The 16,601-nt window shown below is 47.4% G+C and overlaps 1 protein-coding gene across 1 annotated transcript in view; it reads right to left on the bottom strand.

Annotated features, from left to right (window-relative positions):
- Positions 1–2,769: 2,769 nt before the first annotated feature.
- The window catches only part of Snx29 (sorting nexin 29), a gene marked incomplete at its 3' end in the record, with an annotated part of 68,204 nt that continues 54,372 nt past the window's right edge, over positions 2,770–16,601 (bottom strand). Inside the window, 4 exon segments of the mRNA XM_040741071.1 lie at positions 2,770–2,852; positions 5,303–5,378; positions 10,763–10,893; positions 13,702–13,714. Coding sequence (XP_040597005.1) covers positions 2,770–2,852; positions 5,303–5,378; positions 10,763–10,893; positions 13,702–13,714 — 303 coding nt within the window.

The raw sequence follows: 16,601 nt of genomic DNA, 5'->3' as shown, positions 1-16,601 counted from the left end.
CTGTAGCATGAATTCTCTTTGGTCTTAATAATAAAAACCTAGAGTCAGATATTAGGGGGGAAGCTAAACGATCAGAGAGTAAGGCACCAGCCACTAGAGAGTTCTCACCTCTACCAATGTTGAGGCCAAAGGGAGACCTTGTCCTCAGAATGCATCTCCAGACTGCATCTGTCTCCACCAAACCTCAGACTCCCTGAGCTCCTGTCTCCTCCCACCTTATATTCCTCTCTAATGCTGGGAATAAAGGTGTGGAATCCCAAGTGCTGAGATCACCTTTGTATAAGCTCTGTACTCTTTTAGAGAACCGTGCAGAAGATTCAGGGTGTATGGACACCTGCACCAACCATGCAGAGGATTCAGGACACACACACCTGCACCAACCGTGCAGAGGATTCAGGACACACACACCTGCACCAACCGTGCAGAGGAAGCAGGGAAGCTGGCTTTGGGGAGCACCTGGTTGGTAGGTTCCTTTCCTGAGCTCCTTGGGGATTTGTGAGAGGCAAACATCTGGGATGCAAGTCTTCATCTGAACTTGCAACACTCTGGAGACAGCTGCTCCTGCAACAGCCACACTTGTTCCAAGCCCCACCCCCACACGATGAAGCCTGCTATGGTGCATCCTCCCAAACTCTGCAGTGTAGCAGTGCTGAGAAGAATGTGAGCAGCTAAGAGGGGCTCTTTCTCAAGAGTGAGTTTGGCCCCACAGGAGGAAGTCCCAGTACAGGCTTCATTACTGACAGGGGACTATTAGAAAGCTGTCCCCCAGCTTCCCTGGATGGCATGCTCCTCCCACACAAACCTGCTGTTCTGCATCTCATGGCCTGTCACAGAAGCAAAGATGCTAGCCCCAGCCTCCTGGGCCTCAGAACTGAGAGCTAAATAAGTCTGGAGGTTTTGTTTGTCTGTTTTCTTCTTTATAAATCACTTGGTCCCTGGGTATTTCACTGTTGCAGCAGAAAGCAGTTAAGACCTCACACTAACAACAGGGCCTTTACAGAAGTGATCAAGGTTACAGGACTTCATAAGAGTAGGACTGCTGTTCTTATAAAGAGTGAGACACCAGCCACTCCTGTATGCAGAGGAAAGAAGGCTATACCTGAAAGCCAAAGACATGTCTCACCAGAAACCAGCTCTCCCAGCACTAACTAACCTAGGCATTGCAGCCCCCACGCTCCACAGGAAAAGAAATGTTTGCCGGGGATAGAGAGATGGCTCAGAGGTTAAAAGCACTGGCTGCTCGTCCAGAGGTCCTGAGTTCAAGTCCCAGCAACCACATGGTGGCTCACAACCATCTGTAGTGAGATCTGGTGCCCTCTTCTGGCATACAGAGGCACATGCAGGCAGAACGCTGTATACATAATAAATCTTAAAAAAAAAAAAAAAAGAAATGTTTGCCAAAGCCTCCTGGTTTGCAGTCCTCTGTCCCATCAGACTAGCTCTGCACTAACCACAGAACCCTGCACTAAGCACAGAGTCCTGCACTAACCACAGAACCCTGCACTAAGCACAGAGTCCTGCACTAACCACAGAACCCTGCACTAACCATAGAGTCTTGTACTAAGCATAGAGCCCTGCACTAACCATAGAGTCTTGTACTAACCACAGAACCCTGCACTAACCATAGAGTCTTGTACTAAGCACAGAACCCTGCACTAACCATAGAGTCTTGTACTAAGCATAGAACCCTGCACTAAGCACAGAGTCCTGCACTAACCACAGAGCCCTGCACTAACCATAGAGTCTTGTACTAAGCATAGAGCCCTGCACTATCTATGGAGCCCTGCACTAACCACAGAGCCCTAAACTAACCCCTCTGCCAACCTAGCCAGGGGCACCAGCCCCAGTCCCTAACTGCTGATCTAGTCATGGAGCATCTATCTTGTTAAATAATTGTTGATGTGTGTGTGTGTGTGTGTGTGTGTGTGTGTGTGTGTGTGTGTGTGTGTGTGTGTGTGTAATATAAAACCATTCACACCTACCTTTCATTACTGTGTCTCTAAGACTTCTTCCAGGAGGTGGGGCTGGAAATGGTTTGTGCCACCTGATCATTATACTAATTCATCAGCAAAACTGATTTGTCCAGAGTCACAGAGAAACTCAACTAGAAGAGTTTCTTACAGCTGACTGCATATAGGAGGTAACTTGGAAACCACAAGGCACAGAAGGTTCCTTCCATCCATTAGCAGACACATCCCATGCACCACAAGATGGCCATGGTTCAGGGATCCTACAGTGACACCAGGATCAAGTACACAGCAGGCACACACTCATCACCTTCACACCCATTAGCAAAGCCCATACCTGTACATGCGTGAGCACAGAGGCACTGCTGACGCACACACACACACACCTGTACAGGCATAAACACAGAGGCACACACACACAGACAGACCTGTACAGGCATAAACACAGAGGCACACACACACACACACAGACAGACCTGTACAGGCATAAACACAGAGGCACACACACACACACACACCTGTACAGGCATAAACACAGAGGCACACACACACACACACACCTGTACAGGCATAAACACAGAGGCACACACACACACACACAGACCTGTACAGGCATAAACACAGAGGCAGGCACACACACACAGACCTGTACAGGCATAAACACAGAGGCACACACACACACACACAGACCTGTACAGGCATAAACACAGAGGCACACACACACACACACCTGTACGGGCATAAGCACAGAGGCGCACGCGCGCACACACACACACACACACCAGATTCAGAAAGTACTTACGAACTGTCATGGATTCAGGCATGGAGGCAGATGGTAACAGGCTACTCAGAGGACTTTCTCGGCTGGGAGAACTGGCTTCCATACTGGGAGAAAGCAGGCAAAAGGAAGTTATACTTGGCCTAAAACACAACCTCAGTGCTCACAACACTCACAGGTGAGATGTTTCCCCAGGAATCTACTGGAAAAATAGAAAGCAGCTGCCTCAAGTCAGTCTCTTGTTACTGCAGATGTGTCTGAAGTTTACTGGAAACCCCAAATCAATACAAACAACGCTTTTGCAAGCCATTCATGAGAGAAAGTCAGAGTCACTCAATGGGCATGTTTGCAAGCTATCACTGCCTTCATGTTCTGACAGTGTAACTGTGAACACATGTCCTTTCCAGGGACTATGGTTTTCACATTCTTGTGGTTTGTATTGTTGCTTTTCCTAGTTAAAATAGTCCCTGGAAGCATGTCGGTGTTCTAAGTGCAAGACACCCACATGTTATATAAGTACCTACACATGTGCATGCGTGCATGCATGCACCTGCAGGTTGGAGGGATAGCTCAGCCGTTAAAGGCTAGACTCACAACCAAAAATATATATGCACCTGCATGTTATATAAGCTTTACTCAGACAAGTGTGTGCAGTCACTATCCAGTGTCGACTAATCAACATGTTTGTTTATGATAGAGACTCATGTATCCCAGGCTGGAACTTACTACGCAACTGAAGATGACTTTGAACTTCTGCTCCTTCTGCCTTTGTATTCCAAGCACCATACCCAGTTTTATGTGGTGCTTAGGATCAAACCCAGGGCTTTGTGAATGTTGAGCAAGCACTCTCCTACAACTAAACCAGTAGATTCTACACAAAGGGCCTTTAAATGAGGACATAGACCCAGATTATGTATGGATCAATGGATACAGAAATATCATGACAACAGGTTCCCAGCAACCTGTACCAGCATCCCCCTGTAACCCGGACTAGTGCTTGAAGAACCTTACGGAGCGTACCGACTGCAGTTAACTGGAATGGTTGTACATTTACAATCAGTCTCTACTGTGAACAATAGTCTGGCTTGTCTGTGAACAGCAGGAAGGAGAGGCCACAGACTTGGACTCACGCTCCTCAATCACTGTTGTATTTGGCAAATGCTCAAAAAAGGAATGAGAGTCCTGGAAGGGTGCAATGGCACCATCCTTTATGTGACTGGACTCAATGGTATCAGCCCCTGATGGTGTGTGATTTTCAGAATCCTGTCTGTTCTGAGTAACAAGACAGCAAGCAAGGTATGGGGTGGCCAGGTACCCCTCCCCTCGCCTTGAAGATAAATTGGGCATACAGGTGGATCATTTCAAGACACCAAATTAAAATCATAAAGTTGGGAGAGCAACAGAGATGAAGGTGACATTAGGAGACCTCAGTGGCAATGTTCCCTTTGTAAACATCAGTGACACTGGGCAACTTAAGTTTTCCATTTGAGTTTTTGGTTGGCTGGTTGGTTGGTTGGTTGGTTGGTTGGTTGGTTTTTTGAGACAGGATTTCTCTGTAGCTTTGGAGCCTGTCCTAGAACTCACTCTGTAGATCAAGTTAGCCTCAAACTCACAGAGATCTGCCTGTCTCTACCTCCTGAGTGTTGGGATTAAAGGTGTGTCCCATCACCTCCCCAATATTGTTATTTTTTAACCCTGTATAATGATTATTATTATTTATTTATGTGTACATGTGTATATGTATTATATTTGAGGTTAGAGCCATTCCCTGGAGCTGGAGTTACAAGCGGATGTGGGTGCTGGGAACTGAACTCTGGTCTTCCGCAAGAACAGTATATGTTCTTAACCACTGAGCCATCTCTCCAGCCCCTGTTTTTTGGGTTTTTGTTTTGTTTTGTTTTTTTTTGTTTTGTTTTTCGAGACAGGGTTTCTCTGTATTGTTTTGGAGGCTGTCCTGGAACTCCCTCCATAGACCAGGCTGGCCTCAAACTCACAGAGATCCGCCTGCCTCTGCCTCCCAAGTGCTGGGATTAAAGGCGTGCGCCACCAATGCCCAGCTCCCTGTTATTATTTTCAATATGAAAGAGCAAAGCTTTTCTGCACTTACAAGCTGCCAGGCCATACACTGAATACTTGACAGCTATTATATCTTTTCCCATAACCTAGATATCATACAGTACTAGGGCTGATAAACATCATTGTCAGCTACTAACAAACTTTAACTAGGAAAACTGAGGAGGGACACTCAGTATGGCAGCAGAGGTATGGAAAGGACAGGGGTATGCAAATGGGGCTTGATGGCTGCTGCCTCTCCTGGGCATGGAACCCTGGGCTTTGTGCACACTGTGCAAGCACCCCAGCACTGATTAGCTGTCCTGCTCTGACACTGTATCACAGAACAGTTTATCTGGGTGAGCAGTCACCCCTGACCCTGACAAGTATACATATGAACACAACATGAAGTCAGGCCTTAGCCTTCAATCCCAACAGGTAGCACCTACCTTTAAATGAGAAAACCATGCAAGGATAAACAACATGTCATGATGCTGACACTGACCTGTATCGAAGGCCAGGCTCTGGGAGCACGTGGTCCTCTGGTCCTGTGCCATTCTCCAGACTTCCCACGGGGGCATCTGTGCAGAAACCACACAGAGAGTGTAAGGCTTGGCTCTCAACTCCATTTTCTCCTGACCAAGTGCTCAGCTGCTCCATCGGCTGATTTTAAATTCTTTCCACCCACACACTGGAGTTACCTTCTACCTAGTTCATTCACTCAAGCACCATTAAGACTTGGTACCAATAGCTACGTGTGACTCTTTTAACCTTGAAGAAGGGAAGTTATTCCCGAAGTCCTTATCAAGGAACCCAAGGCAGAATCAGGTTTTTTGTTAAACAAATTGCTCTTACTCATAGTGGCCACTAGAGGGCAGAAGGGTCTCAGCACTAGTAAAGTCTGCGGCTTTCTATGAAAACCCCTAAGCGTTTGGGAAAGGAAGGCATTCCCAAAAAAGTGAGTCCAATAATCTCTAAAGCAAACAGGCAAAGGGCGTTAATGTTTGTCGCAGATGCACTGCTGCTGCTCAGGCCTCCTTCCAGGGAAAAGTGCAGATTTGCAAGCCTGGAGCTGCATGGCGACACTCAAGGGAACCCTCGCTCAATCACCTGACTCTCATGACCTGACTCCTGAGTCAGGCACGTAGAGCAAGCCTCTGGGCCTCTGCTTCTGTTTCTGCTTCTGCTGGACTTAAGGGAAGCAAGCCTGGAAAAGACAAACCCTCCCCACCTTAGACTGCATATGCCATTCAACCCCAACTGTCCCCAGTAACCCAAGAGTACTGCAAGCCTGGTTTCCACCCCAGGACTATGAGGCATTGGTAGTCAAGGGTCTACCCCCCACTTCTTGCTACCAAGTGGTGTGGTTACAGGGCACAGACCCCACTGGCTACAGCACCAAGTCCCTGCTCCTCAATCAACTTTAATTCAGCAAGTTACATAGCCTCTCTGCTTCCCCTTTTGCTCTGCTCTGTTTGGTGACAGGGTCTCCTTATATAACCAAGGCTGGCCTCTAACTCAAGCTTTTCTTGCCTCAGCCTTCCAACTGCTGGAATTACAAGCATATGCACTTTAACAATTATGCAACACAACTGTTGTTGTTTTGAGACGGGATTTCACTATGTGGCCTGAGCTGACCTGGCACTCACTATGCACCCCAGACTGGCCTCAAACTTGTCACAATCCTCCTGCCTCCACTTCCTGAGTCCTGGGATCACATATATGAGCTATCAGTGGCTCTTTGGCCCCTAACCCTTTTGGTGATCCTACAAAGTCTAGTGTATACTCTTATCTCTCAAGATGACAACTCTCAAACTCTCTCCTTTGGCTGAGACTTCAGCCCTGAATCCTGGTTTCACATTTCTGGCTATCGGAAAGTTCTACTGAGACCTTGCTGGGCCCAGCAGCCACCTATACTTTCAAGCACCCTGGCCTTACACCCCACTTCTGACAGTGCTGTCAGCTTAGGGACACCCGCCCTCTGGCCACCACAGAGCCGGCTGGATCTGCTCTGGTTCAATGTCCTGCAAAGACCTGCGACTTAAGCCCCAATTCATGGTGCTACTGACAGGCAGTGGCGCTGGGAGGTAGGACCTGGTTCACTGGAGGATCAGATGCCCAGCCCCTTCCTAGCTCTCTGCTTTTCCTGTCAGCTCGAGGTGAGCAACTTCCTCCGTCTTTCGTTCCTAACTATGATGCTCTACCTCACCAAAAGCCCAAGGTAACAGAGAAAACTGAAGATAGGATGAAATCTCTGAGCTTGTGAGCCAAAATACACCTCTTCTCCCTGGCAGTTGATTGTCTTTGCTACAGTAACAGGAAGCTGACAAACACAATATCCAAAATCTCCGGTGTCCCCTAAACTACCCCGCCCTCTGCTCATGTGTGACGGCTCGTTTCTGGTTAGAAGGCTCGGCATCTTGTAAGGACCCTCATAGGAGGTTACCTCAGCTCGGTCATCCTCACTGCTGAGACTCAGCCATGACTGACAGAGTTCACACATGAAGCAAAGCCAGGGCTCTAACGCCACACATAGTGAAATGCATGGCTGGAATGAAGGCCATTGTCAGGCAGCTCACATTCCAGATGCAGCACTGACTTGTCCTGCCTGACCACACATCAGCTCCTCTGTGTGGCTGGCACACATACCTACATACAGCTGGCACTGTGGTGGACATGAGCTGTGTCACTCAGCCTCTGCGCCCTCTCTGAGACAACAGCTACTGCTATCTTTTATCATGTGTGTGGTGTTAGAGCTAGAACATGGATGCTAAGTAATCCTCCACCACTGGGCTACACCCTGGGTCTGTATTTTCTTAACTTCACAGATGAAGAAATAGATCCAAGGGCTTCATGGACTTACCAGGTTCACAGAGTTAGCAAGTGAAGCCCAGCACTGAGCTGAGACTTCCTCACTTCAGAAGCCAGGCCCATTAAGCTGACCTGAAGGACGTTTGCTCCTCTGACCTCCTGGCTCTCCTGCCTTGGCACTCTGTCTGCCTGTGTCCCCTGCATGGGTATCACTCTCACAACACTACAGACCCTTGCCTGCAGCGTCTCTCCACCACCTGCAACCATCTACTCATCCATCCAGTAAGGGTTTACTTACTGCCCCAACTGAGGGCTCAGAAGTGGCCAATGTCAAGGTCTGGGTCATGATGGAAGACAGACCTTGTCATGTACTTGTGAACCTCACAGTCTACAAGGAAGACAGGCACTGTCTCATCACCGCACACAGAGGTCAGAGCGATGAGGTCAACTCTGCAAGGGGACACAGTGTGGGAGCCTAACGTGCCTGAGAAGGGGGCAGTGGAGGAAAAAAACTATGAGTTGAAAACATTATTTAAGTAATGTTATTTGGTCTGAAGAGATGGCTCAGAGGTTAAGAGCACTGCCTGCTCTTCCAGAGGTCCTAAGTTCAATTCCCAGCAACCAAATGGTGTCTCACAACCATCCATAATGAGATCTGGCACCCTCGTCTGGCCTGAAGGGATACATGCAGACAGAACACTGTATATATAACAAACAAATCTTTAAAACAAAACAAAACAAAACGAAAAAGCAAAAAAGAAATGTTATTTATCAAGAAAGCTATGTGTTCTAGCCCCAGAACTCAGAAGGCAGAGGCAGAATAACTACCACAAGTTAAGGTCAGCCTGGTCTACAGAGCGAGTTCCAGGACAAGCTCCAAAGCTACACAGAGAAACCCTGTCTAGTGAAAACCAACATTAGTGAAACACTGTCTAAAATTAAAAAAAAAAAAAAACTAAAGGGCTGTGAAGATGGCTCAGGAGATAAAGGCACTTATTGCCAGGCTATTGCCCTGAGTTTGATCCCCAGAATCCATGTGGTGGACAGAGAGAATCAACCCCCAAAAGTCCTCTGACCTCCACGCACACGCAGTAGCACATCTCCACAGATTCTCACGCTCACAATAAATAAACAAGTACATGTAATTTTTTAAAAGTTTAATATGGGGACAAAGAGGGGGCTCGGTGGTTCAGAGCCTTTGCTGCTCTTCCAGAGGACCCAAATTCAGTTCCCAGCACCCACAGTGGTGGCTCACACTTGTCTACACTCCAGTGCCAGAGGACCCAATGCCACCTTCTAGCCACCATGGACACATAACTCATATGAACTCACATGCACACAGCCACAAACACATACACATAAAATTGTAAAGAATTTTTTTTTTTGGTTTTTCGAGACAGGGTTTCTCTGTGGCTTTGGAGGCTGTCCTGGAACTCGCTCTGTAGTCCAGGCTGGCCTCGAACTCACAGAGATCCGCCTGCCTCTGCCTCCCAAGTGCTGGGATTAAAGGCGTGCGCCACCAACACCCGGCTCTAAAATTGTAAAGAATTTTAAAGGCTATGGATGTACTCCTTTAATCCCAGCATTCAGGAAGCAGAGGCAGGGGTGTCTCTCAGAGTTTGAAGTTAGCTTTGTCTACATAGTGAACTCTAGGCCAGCTAGATCTACACTGTGAAACCCTGTCTCAAGAAAAAAATTAATTAAAATAAAAAGTAAAAATCATTAAAAAAAATTCCAAGTGGTGATGGCGCATGCCTTTAATCCCAGCACTTGGGAAGAAGAAGCAACTGTATGACTATGAGTTCAAGGCCAGCCTGGTCTACAGAGTGAGTTCCAAGACAACCAAGGCTACACACACACAAAAAAATCCTGTCTCAGGAAAAAAAAAAAACATTAAAAAGACTAAGGATATAGCTCAGTGGTACAGCACATTGCCTAGTATACTCAAAGTCCATTCTCAGTACTGCCTCAAATAAAGATATCCTCTGTCTACAAAACCTCAGGTGCGATTTCTCTTCTGATCTCCCAAGACCTAGTACCACATACTTAAGTAGAAAGCTAAATGTTGAACAAAGAGCACCATGAACTCCAAATGCCATGTGGCCATGTGTAAGTGGGCTGGGGCTACACAAGACAGTCACCTGTCAACCGCCACAGCATCCTAACTACCACAGAATATCGACTGCCAAAAGTCAAGCTGCCTTCCCAGAGGGCTCCGAAGTCTGTCATAGCAGACCACAGTGGCATGTGACAGTCAGCCCTCGGTACTGGTTCAAATGAGATATGTCACCCAGAGGTGCAGGCATTTCACAGTTGGCCCTGCTCAGAGGTTATGGGGAGGTGTGGCCTTGCTGGAGGAAGAACATCACTGGGGGCGGGCTGTGAAATGGAAAGCCTCTGCCCTTACCAGTTTGCTCTCTCGGCTCCTTGCTCATGGTAGATGATGGGAGCGCTCTGCTTCCTTCTCTGGTTGTCATCATGCCTGCAGCCATTTCTCCTACCATGATGGGCTCTTACCCCTCTGGAACCAGAAGCCAAAAAAAAACTCTTTCTTCCATAATTGCATTCCATGGCATTTTATCACAACAACAGAAAATTACCTAATGTACTCTTCAACTTAACAAGTAACTCCAAAAGCTAAAAGTGTGGATAAAGAATTTAAAGGATGTTAGACCCAAGGGGAACGCAGGGTGAGAAGGCCACAGGCTGCAAGTGAGCTGAGCAATGCCCTCAGATTATCTGCACATCACTATGCCATCACCAAACAGGCGGTGCCAATGTACCCAGCAGAGAGAAAGAGGAGCAAAGGCGTGGGGGCCTTTACAGGATCCAGGTGCTATCTGCCATCCCCCCAGATGTAAAATAACGGTCACTATTGATGTGGCCAAGTTTAGTAACAAACTGTTGGGGGCAGGCTTGAGAGCCCTTTTAGGATCTTGCCCAGTGGTTCACCCCAAGGCACTCAGCTGGAGTATTTGGAAACAGTCCAGTTATAGAAGACCCCACAGCCGCTTCTTACTTCTGAGTGTCCAGGAGCTGTCCTTGCCCTAAGTCCAGATCTCCTAGCTTCCAAACCTACTCTGCACAGGTAACTCAAAAGCCCCATCTGGTCCTTGGAGCCAAGTTCTTACTGGAGAAGACAGGAAGCACCCACCTGCTGCAACATAGGAGCCCACTCCGCTGACAGGAAAGAGGACATCAGTGTCAGCATCAGCATCTCCATGGAGCACCTGCAGTGGGGCCCAGCCATGGACCTGGGGGAGGCAGACGTTCCCATCCAGCGGCCTATGGAAAAAGAATGCAGCTGCATAACAGGGCCTGGGGACTTACCACAGCATCTCCTGAGCCTCAAGTTTCCAGGCCTAGATGCACTAAAACAGAAAAAGCCATGGGTTGGGAGTCAGTACCACAGGCCCCAGGTCAGACCTCTCAGCACAGGGGCAAAGAGCCAGACAATGGTTATGATTGCTCTCATGGAGCGTATTGTCTGGAGGAGGACCACAACATCCACCACAGCACCCTGCAAGAAGGTGGAGGCTCACCTCTGAAGTGCGGAGCAGGCAGGAAGGCTGAGGGCGAAGACACTTGCAGAGAAGGCAGAGGTAGCCAACCGTGGAGGTGTACACCCACAACCCCAGCACTTGGGAGGCCAAGGCTGCTGTACTTGTGGAGCGCAACATACCACCAACTTAGATTCTTGCTTTGCTTTGGTTTGTTTGTGGGTAGAGGGTGTGGATTTTTGGTTTTACCAAGAGTTTTGGGTTTTTTACTTCTTTGTTTTGTTGGGGTACCCCGAATGAGAGGGTCCCAAGCTGATTCATCACCCCAAGAATCAAGAGTCCACGCCAATTGATGCAACACGCAAGAAGCTTTAATTAGGCATCTGCAGATGGGCCTCTCGGTCAGCTTTTAGACCGATTGGCCCCGAGGTTCAGTTACAATCAGCTTTTAAAGACAAAAACCACAAGCCTTTGGGAGGGGTCCCTATCTTGTGACCGGGGGGGGGTACCTGACTACTGACCAGGGGAAGTAGATGTCTTCCTGACCTACACGTTGTAAATTCCTCAAATCTTAGTATGAGTTAATCATCTCTCCCTAAGTAAATGGTGGTTCCCACAAATCTTGTTTGCCCATCTCTGACGCCCTGGTCAGTTTTTCACAGGTGGTCAGCAGCCCGGAATTGGCCTTTTGTGGGTTTACAGCCCTTCTGCAATTAAGGTTGCTAAAACATACATTCCATTCTGTGGTTTGGCCAGTTCCTGGGATGGGGTCCTTTGTTCACTTCCCAAGTTCTCTAGTGGGGTGCCCTCCCTGTTTAAGCTTATATTTTATTTCTATAAATTCGGGGTCTTTTAGTTTGAGACAGGGTCTCACGTATCTCAGCTGGCTTAGAACTCTGTACATAACTGAGATGACCCTGACCTTCTTCACACAATCACTACTGTACACTAACTTAGAACATAAAGAGGCTCAACAGATCAAAAATCACACCTACTACATCAAGTAAGGAAAGGGATAGGGGGAAAAGTCTAATTATGTAGTGTACTTTTTTTTAAGTTTATGTGTATGGGTGTATTGTCTGTGTGTATGTCTATGAACCACATGCATGTGTAACCCACAGAGGCTAGAAGGCATCAAATCCCCTGGAACTGGTTGCTGTTAGGTCCAAAGTGGGTTTCCTAAAACGATAGTCAGGGCTCAGCCCAGGCTGGACTCTGACCAGGGAAACAGAAGGATCCTAAACAGCATTCCTCAAAACCTTGTGAAGCAGGTTTCTGTTTTTCAGGCAGTCACTATTCCCCTTCTCTGTCCATAGAGGCAACGGAGCATCTAGTTCCCCATTAACACATGTCCTGGCCCCCAGACCACCTACCCTAATTTCCAGGCTCCCTCCCCCTGAACCTTTCTCTTTAAAGACTGGTGAAGCTTTCCCAGCCTTCTGCAATTCTCTATGCCCCAGAGAGATAACACAACAATCTTAAATTTCTCCAAACTTTCTTTCTACCCATGGGGTAGTACAGTTTGGCGGCCAGTGCTCTTAACCAATAAATAAGCCATCTGTCTCCCCAGCCCCAAGTCATGTAATTTAGCAGGCCTGGTGGCACGCAGTACTTGGGAGGCTGTCCAGTCTAGGTCACATAACTAGGCCTTGTTTCACAGCCACACGGTTCCATGGTGCACTGTTTGCATGTACAAAACTCTGGGTTTAGTCTGCAGTACCACAAAGAGAAAGATAGACCCAGAGCACAGTGGCTCACACCTGCATCCCAAGCTTATGAGGCAGAAGCAAGAGGGCTAGAATGAAGTTAAAGCCAACCTGGGCTACAGGGTTAGACCCTGTCTCAAAACAGTGTCACCTGTCCAAGGTCACTGGCCATTAACAACAGCACCAAGGCTGAGGTCTTCCAAATCAAATCACAATGGTATCCAGCCTCCTGCCTGCATGAACCTCTTACAGCTTTTCTTTATTTTAGGGCTCAAGATGAGGCATTTTCTTTGTAGACATTTTAGACTGTGGGGCACATTCTTCCAGGTGGGTGCTTCTTTACAAGCCTTTAAAATGCAACAACCAAATCTAGCTGTGGTGAGCATTGAGTAGGAAGTCCAGGGAACAGTCCTAACAGAATCTAATCAATGAATTGTTTCCTGCCGGGCTAGCACAGGGAAATTCAGAGGCAGGGAAGAGTGAGAAAAGGACAGCTCTAGCTTTGGACCTGGCCACTGTCTCCCAAGTGTTAGCTTCTAGGCTATTAGAACCACCCTCTTGGGGCTGTGATGCAACAGGTGGTTGTCAGGTTGCTCCCAAAAAGGGCAGGCCAACTGACTTGTCCAAAACTGAGTGTAGGTAGGTCCAGCTCAACCAGCACTATAGGAGGACTTCTTGCATTTAAGACAAAAGGCCAGCATTCCTCAGGAACTTGTGAAGCCCATTCTAAAAGGAACCACTTCCCTTACCTCCAGAAAAGGGAGCTATGGTTCTCCAGTTAACATACACCTATAGTGCCTATGAGTATTTCACAGTCCATGCTAGCACCCTAGTTGCCTCCTCCCCAGCAACTCACCCTTCTTACAGCTGGCTGTTCTGGCTGCTGCTTCTCTATGTTTTCTCTACTCTCCATCCCTTGCTATTGTGCTGTCTCTCACAGATAGCTCTGGCCATGTCCCGTCTGCTTATCTCTCTGCTCAGGACTCTTCCTGTTAATAACCTTCCCCTTAACCATACAGTGGAGAGGTCATATGATCAGTTTATAAGTGGTAACCAAGGGAAGTAGCATGCTGGCAGTCAGGCCACATTCTTAAGAGAAAGTAGCAGTACTGGTCAGTCTGTGTTATGTTTTATTACTGTGCTTATGTTAAATTACTGTGCTTAAGACATCTATAAAACAAAAAGCCTCTAATCTGTAAGGTTCACTTGCCCAAGGACAGATAACTTCCTGGAATGCTGAGGGGTGTTGTTTTCACTTTTGTAAACAAGGTTGGTTGCCTCAGCTGCTCAGAAGGTGCATAGGCAGGAAGTACATCAGGATGTGTGCTTGCTCCTGACTGGACGAAGGCAGGAAGCACGTGACCTTGTGGGGCTTGCCTTTATAAGCACTAGACGAATGTAAATCATAGTCATTCTCTGGGGATCCCAGATATGGGCCTAGCCAGTGTCCATCACCTGGGCCAGTTTTTAATAAAGTTTGCTTCAAATTTGGCTCAAAAATTATGGTAGTGGCCTTATTCTTGCCTAGTGGGGTTAACAAATCCTGTCCCCAACCATTCCACTACCTCTCTAGGCATGTGGAATTTTCTGCTTGTTTCAAAGACAATTCTTGCCATTTCCCAGCAGCCTGTGTGAAGCTAGACCCAGAAAGGGTGGGCCAAACCCAAGAGAAAGTGACCCCAGAGGTCTACTGTCTCGGCTGACTCCTAAGGCAACAGCCCTCAAAATATGGCATAAAGATTGGCTTTAAAGGGCCAGCAAGATGGTTCAGCAAATAAAGGTGTTTGATTCCCCAGAACCCATACGATGAAAGGAGAATACTGACTTACAAATTAGCTACACACACACACACACACACACACACACACACACACACACACACACACACACAGTGTTAAAAACAATGTGGAAGAAAAACAACTGTGCCACATTATCCCAAACACAACTGGGTGAAAGTGTGTCCTGGGCAGCCAACGTTCATGGTCAATACTGAGCAAAGGGGAATAAATTCATCTTCATGCTGTCAGACATTCATTCATCACTTAAGATGATGCTCAAAGTGGGCCTAGTGATGCACACATTTAAACCCTGCTCCGAGGCAGAAGCAGGAAGCTCTCTGGGAATTTAAGGCTCCATAAAACCCTGAGGTCAATCCCTAGGACTGTAAAAACTAACAAACAAAAATTGCCCAAGAGCCTATCTCCACCACAAAAATAAATAAAACCCATTCAAACAACAAAAGAGTGTTAGCAGTCTATGCTCTGAAGCTCATGAGGACAATTCCCCACCCCCACCCACCCGTCTGCCCACTCCCTATGTTCCCTACCCCCACAGGTTAACTGCCTGGTGCACATTCAGCTCAGACCAGGTGTTCTGCTTCTCTGAACAAGGGCTTTGGAATCTTGCTGCTCAGCTCTTTCCCAGTTGAGACATCGTCCTCATCCTCAGGGCAGATTCTGCACCCAGGTCCAGATATTTTGTTAACTCTCTTCTGCCCAGGCTATCAGTGGCTACACCTCCACCCTCACCCCCATACACAGCCTACCTTCCTGCCTAAGTAGGTGCCAGTTTGGTCCTTGAAAGCGGGGGAGGGGTATGGAGGCAGCCTGGCTCTTGCCAGCACTGGATAAGCAGGGATTCAAGGCTCATCCTGCTCTTGCTGTTAACTACTAGGGTGTATGAGGAGCAGGGCGCTTGGGGTTCACACTTGCAGCTCTCTGAGTTACCTCAACACCCCTCCAAACTCACTTTCTTACTGGTGTCACAGTACAAGCAAGATAACTGAAAAACTCCTTTCCATAATAAAGTGATTGCCTATTCTAAAAACAAAACAAAACAAAAAAAGCAAAGCCAATGTTTGTGACAAACACTGGGTAAAGAAGGATCAGCCATCAAAGAATTGGTTACATTACCAGCGAACAGAGAAAGCCCTAATTTGGGCTACTAGATCATCCTAAAAACAAGCAAGCATCCGATTTTGCCAGAAGCAACGGTAAGCAGAGTTGAGCCCCCTGGCCTGTCCACACTCCCCCACATGACTGCTGTATGCACTCTAGACCTCTCCTGTGACTACAAGCTTAAATCAAAAGCCAAAGCATTACTCAATAAGCCACTCGTCACTGCTCAGCTCCTCCCCGGTTAGCTCTGTAGACTCTTCGACCAAGGTGCCCTGGATAGCAGCGAGAGGCTGTCCATGGTCCATGGAGACCCAGGCTCCCAAGGTCACCCAGCACTGCTCTGTGCCTTTTCTTTTACACATCACAATGCCAGCAGCTACCTTAACTTACAAGCTGGCCTCCCCTCCAGACTGCACTCCAGGCAGCAGAGATAGGAAGAAAAATGGCTAGATATGAGACACTGACTCACACACACTCACCCACAGAATGAAGTGGCATTCCCAAGCCCTCATAGAACTAAAGGCAGTTTCAATGGTTATCTGTATGTGCCAATTTGGCTGGGCAAATATTTGGTCAAATATTATGCTAGAAGTTGCTGTGAGAGAATTTTTTTTAAAGATTAACATTCACATCAGTGAATTTTTAGTTAAACAGATTATCCTGTTGGACTAGGTAGACCTCAGCCAAACAGCAAAGGCTGCAATACAAAAACACCTGACCCCGGGAGAAAAAAAAAAAAAGGAATTCTGCCAGGAAACTGTCTCTGGACTCTTCTGCTACCAGTCTGCCTGCAGATTTGACTAACTGCATCCCACAATCCTGTGTGCCAATTCTCCAAATCAAGAGAAAGGGAGGAAAAGGAACAAGCATGATGATGTATGTCAAAATCT

This window comes from Mesocricetus auratus, unplaced genomic scaffold (genome assembly GCF_017639785.1).
Source record: "Mesocricetus auratus isolate SY011 unplaced genomic scaffold, BCM_Maur_2.0 contig_13220_pilon_obj, whole genome shotgun sequence".
In the NCBI taxonomy this organism is placed as follows: Eukaryota; Metazoa; Chordata; class Mammalia; order Rodentia; family Cricetidae; genus Mesocricetus; species Mesocricetus auratus.
The sequence above is the reverse complement of the archived record's forward strand: the minus strand, read 5'-3'. Positions and strand labels throughout refer to the sequence as shown.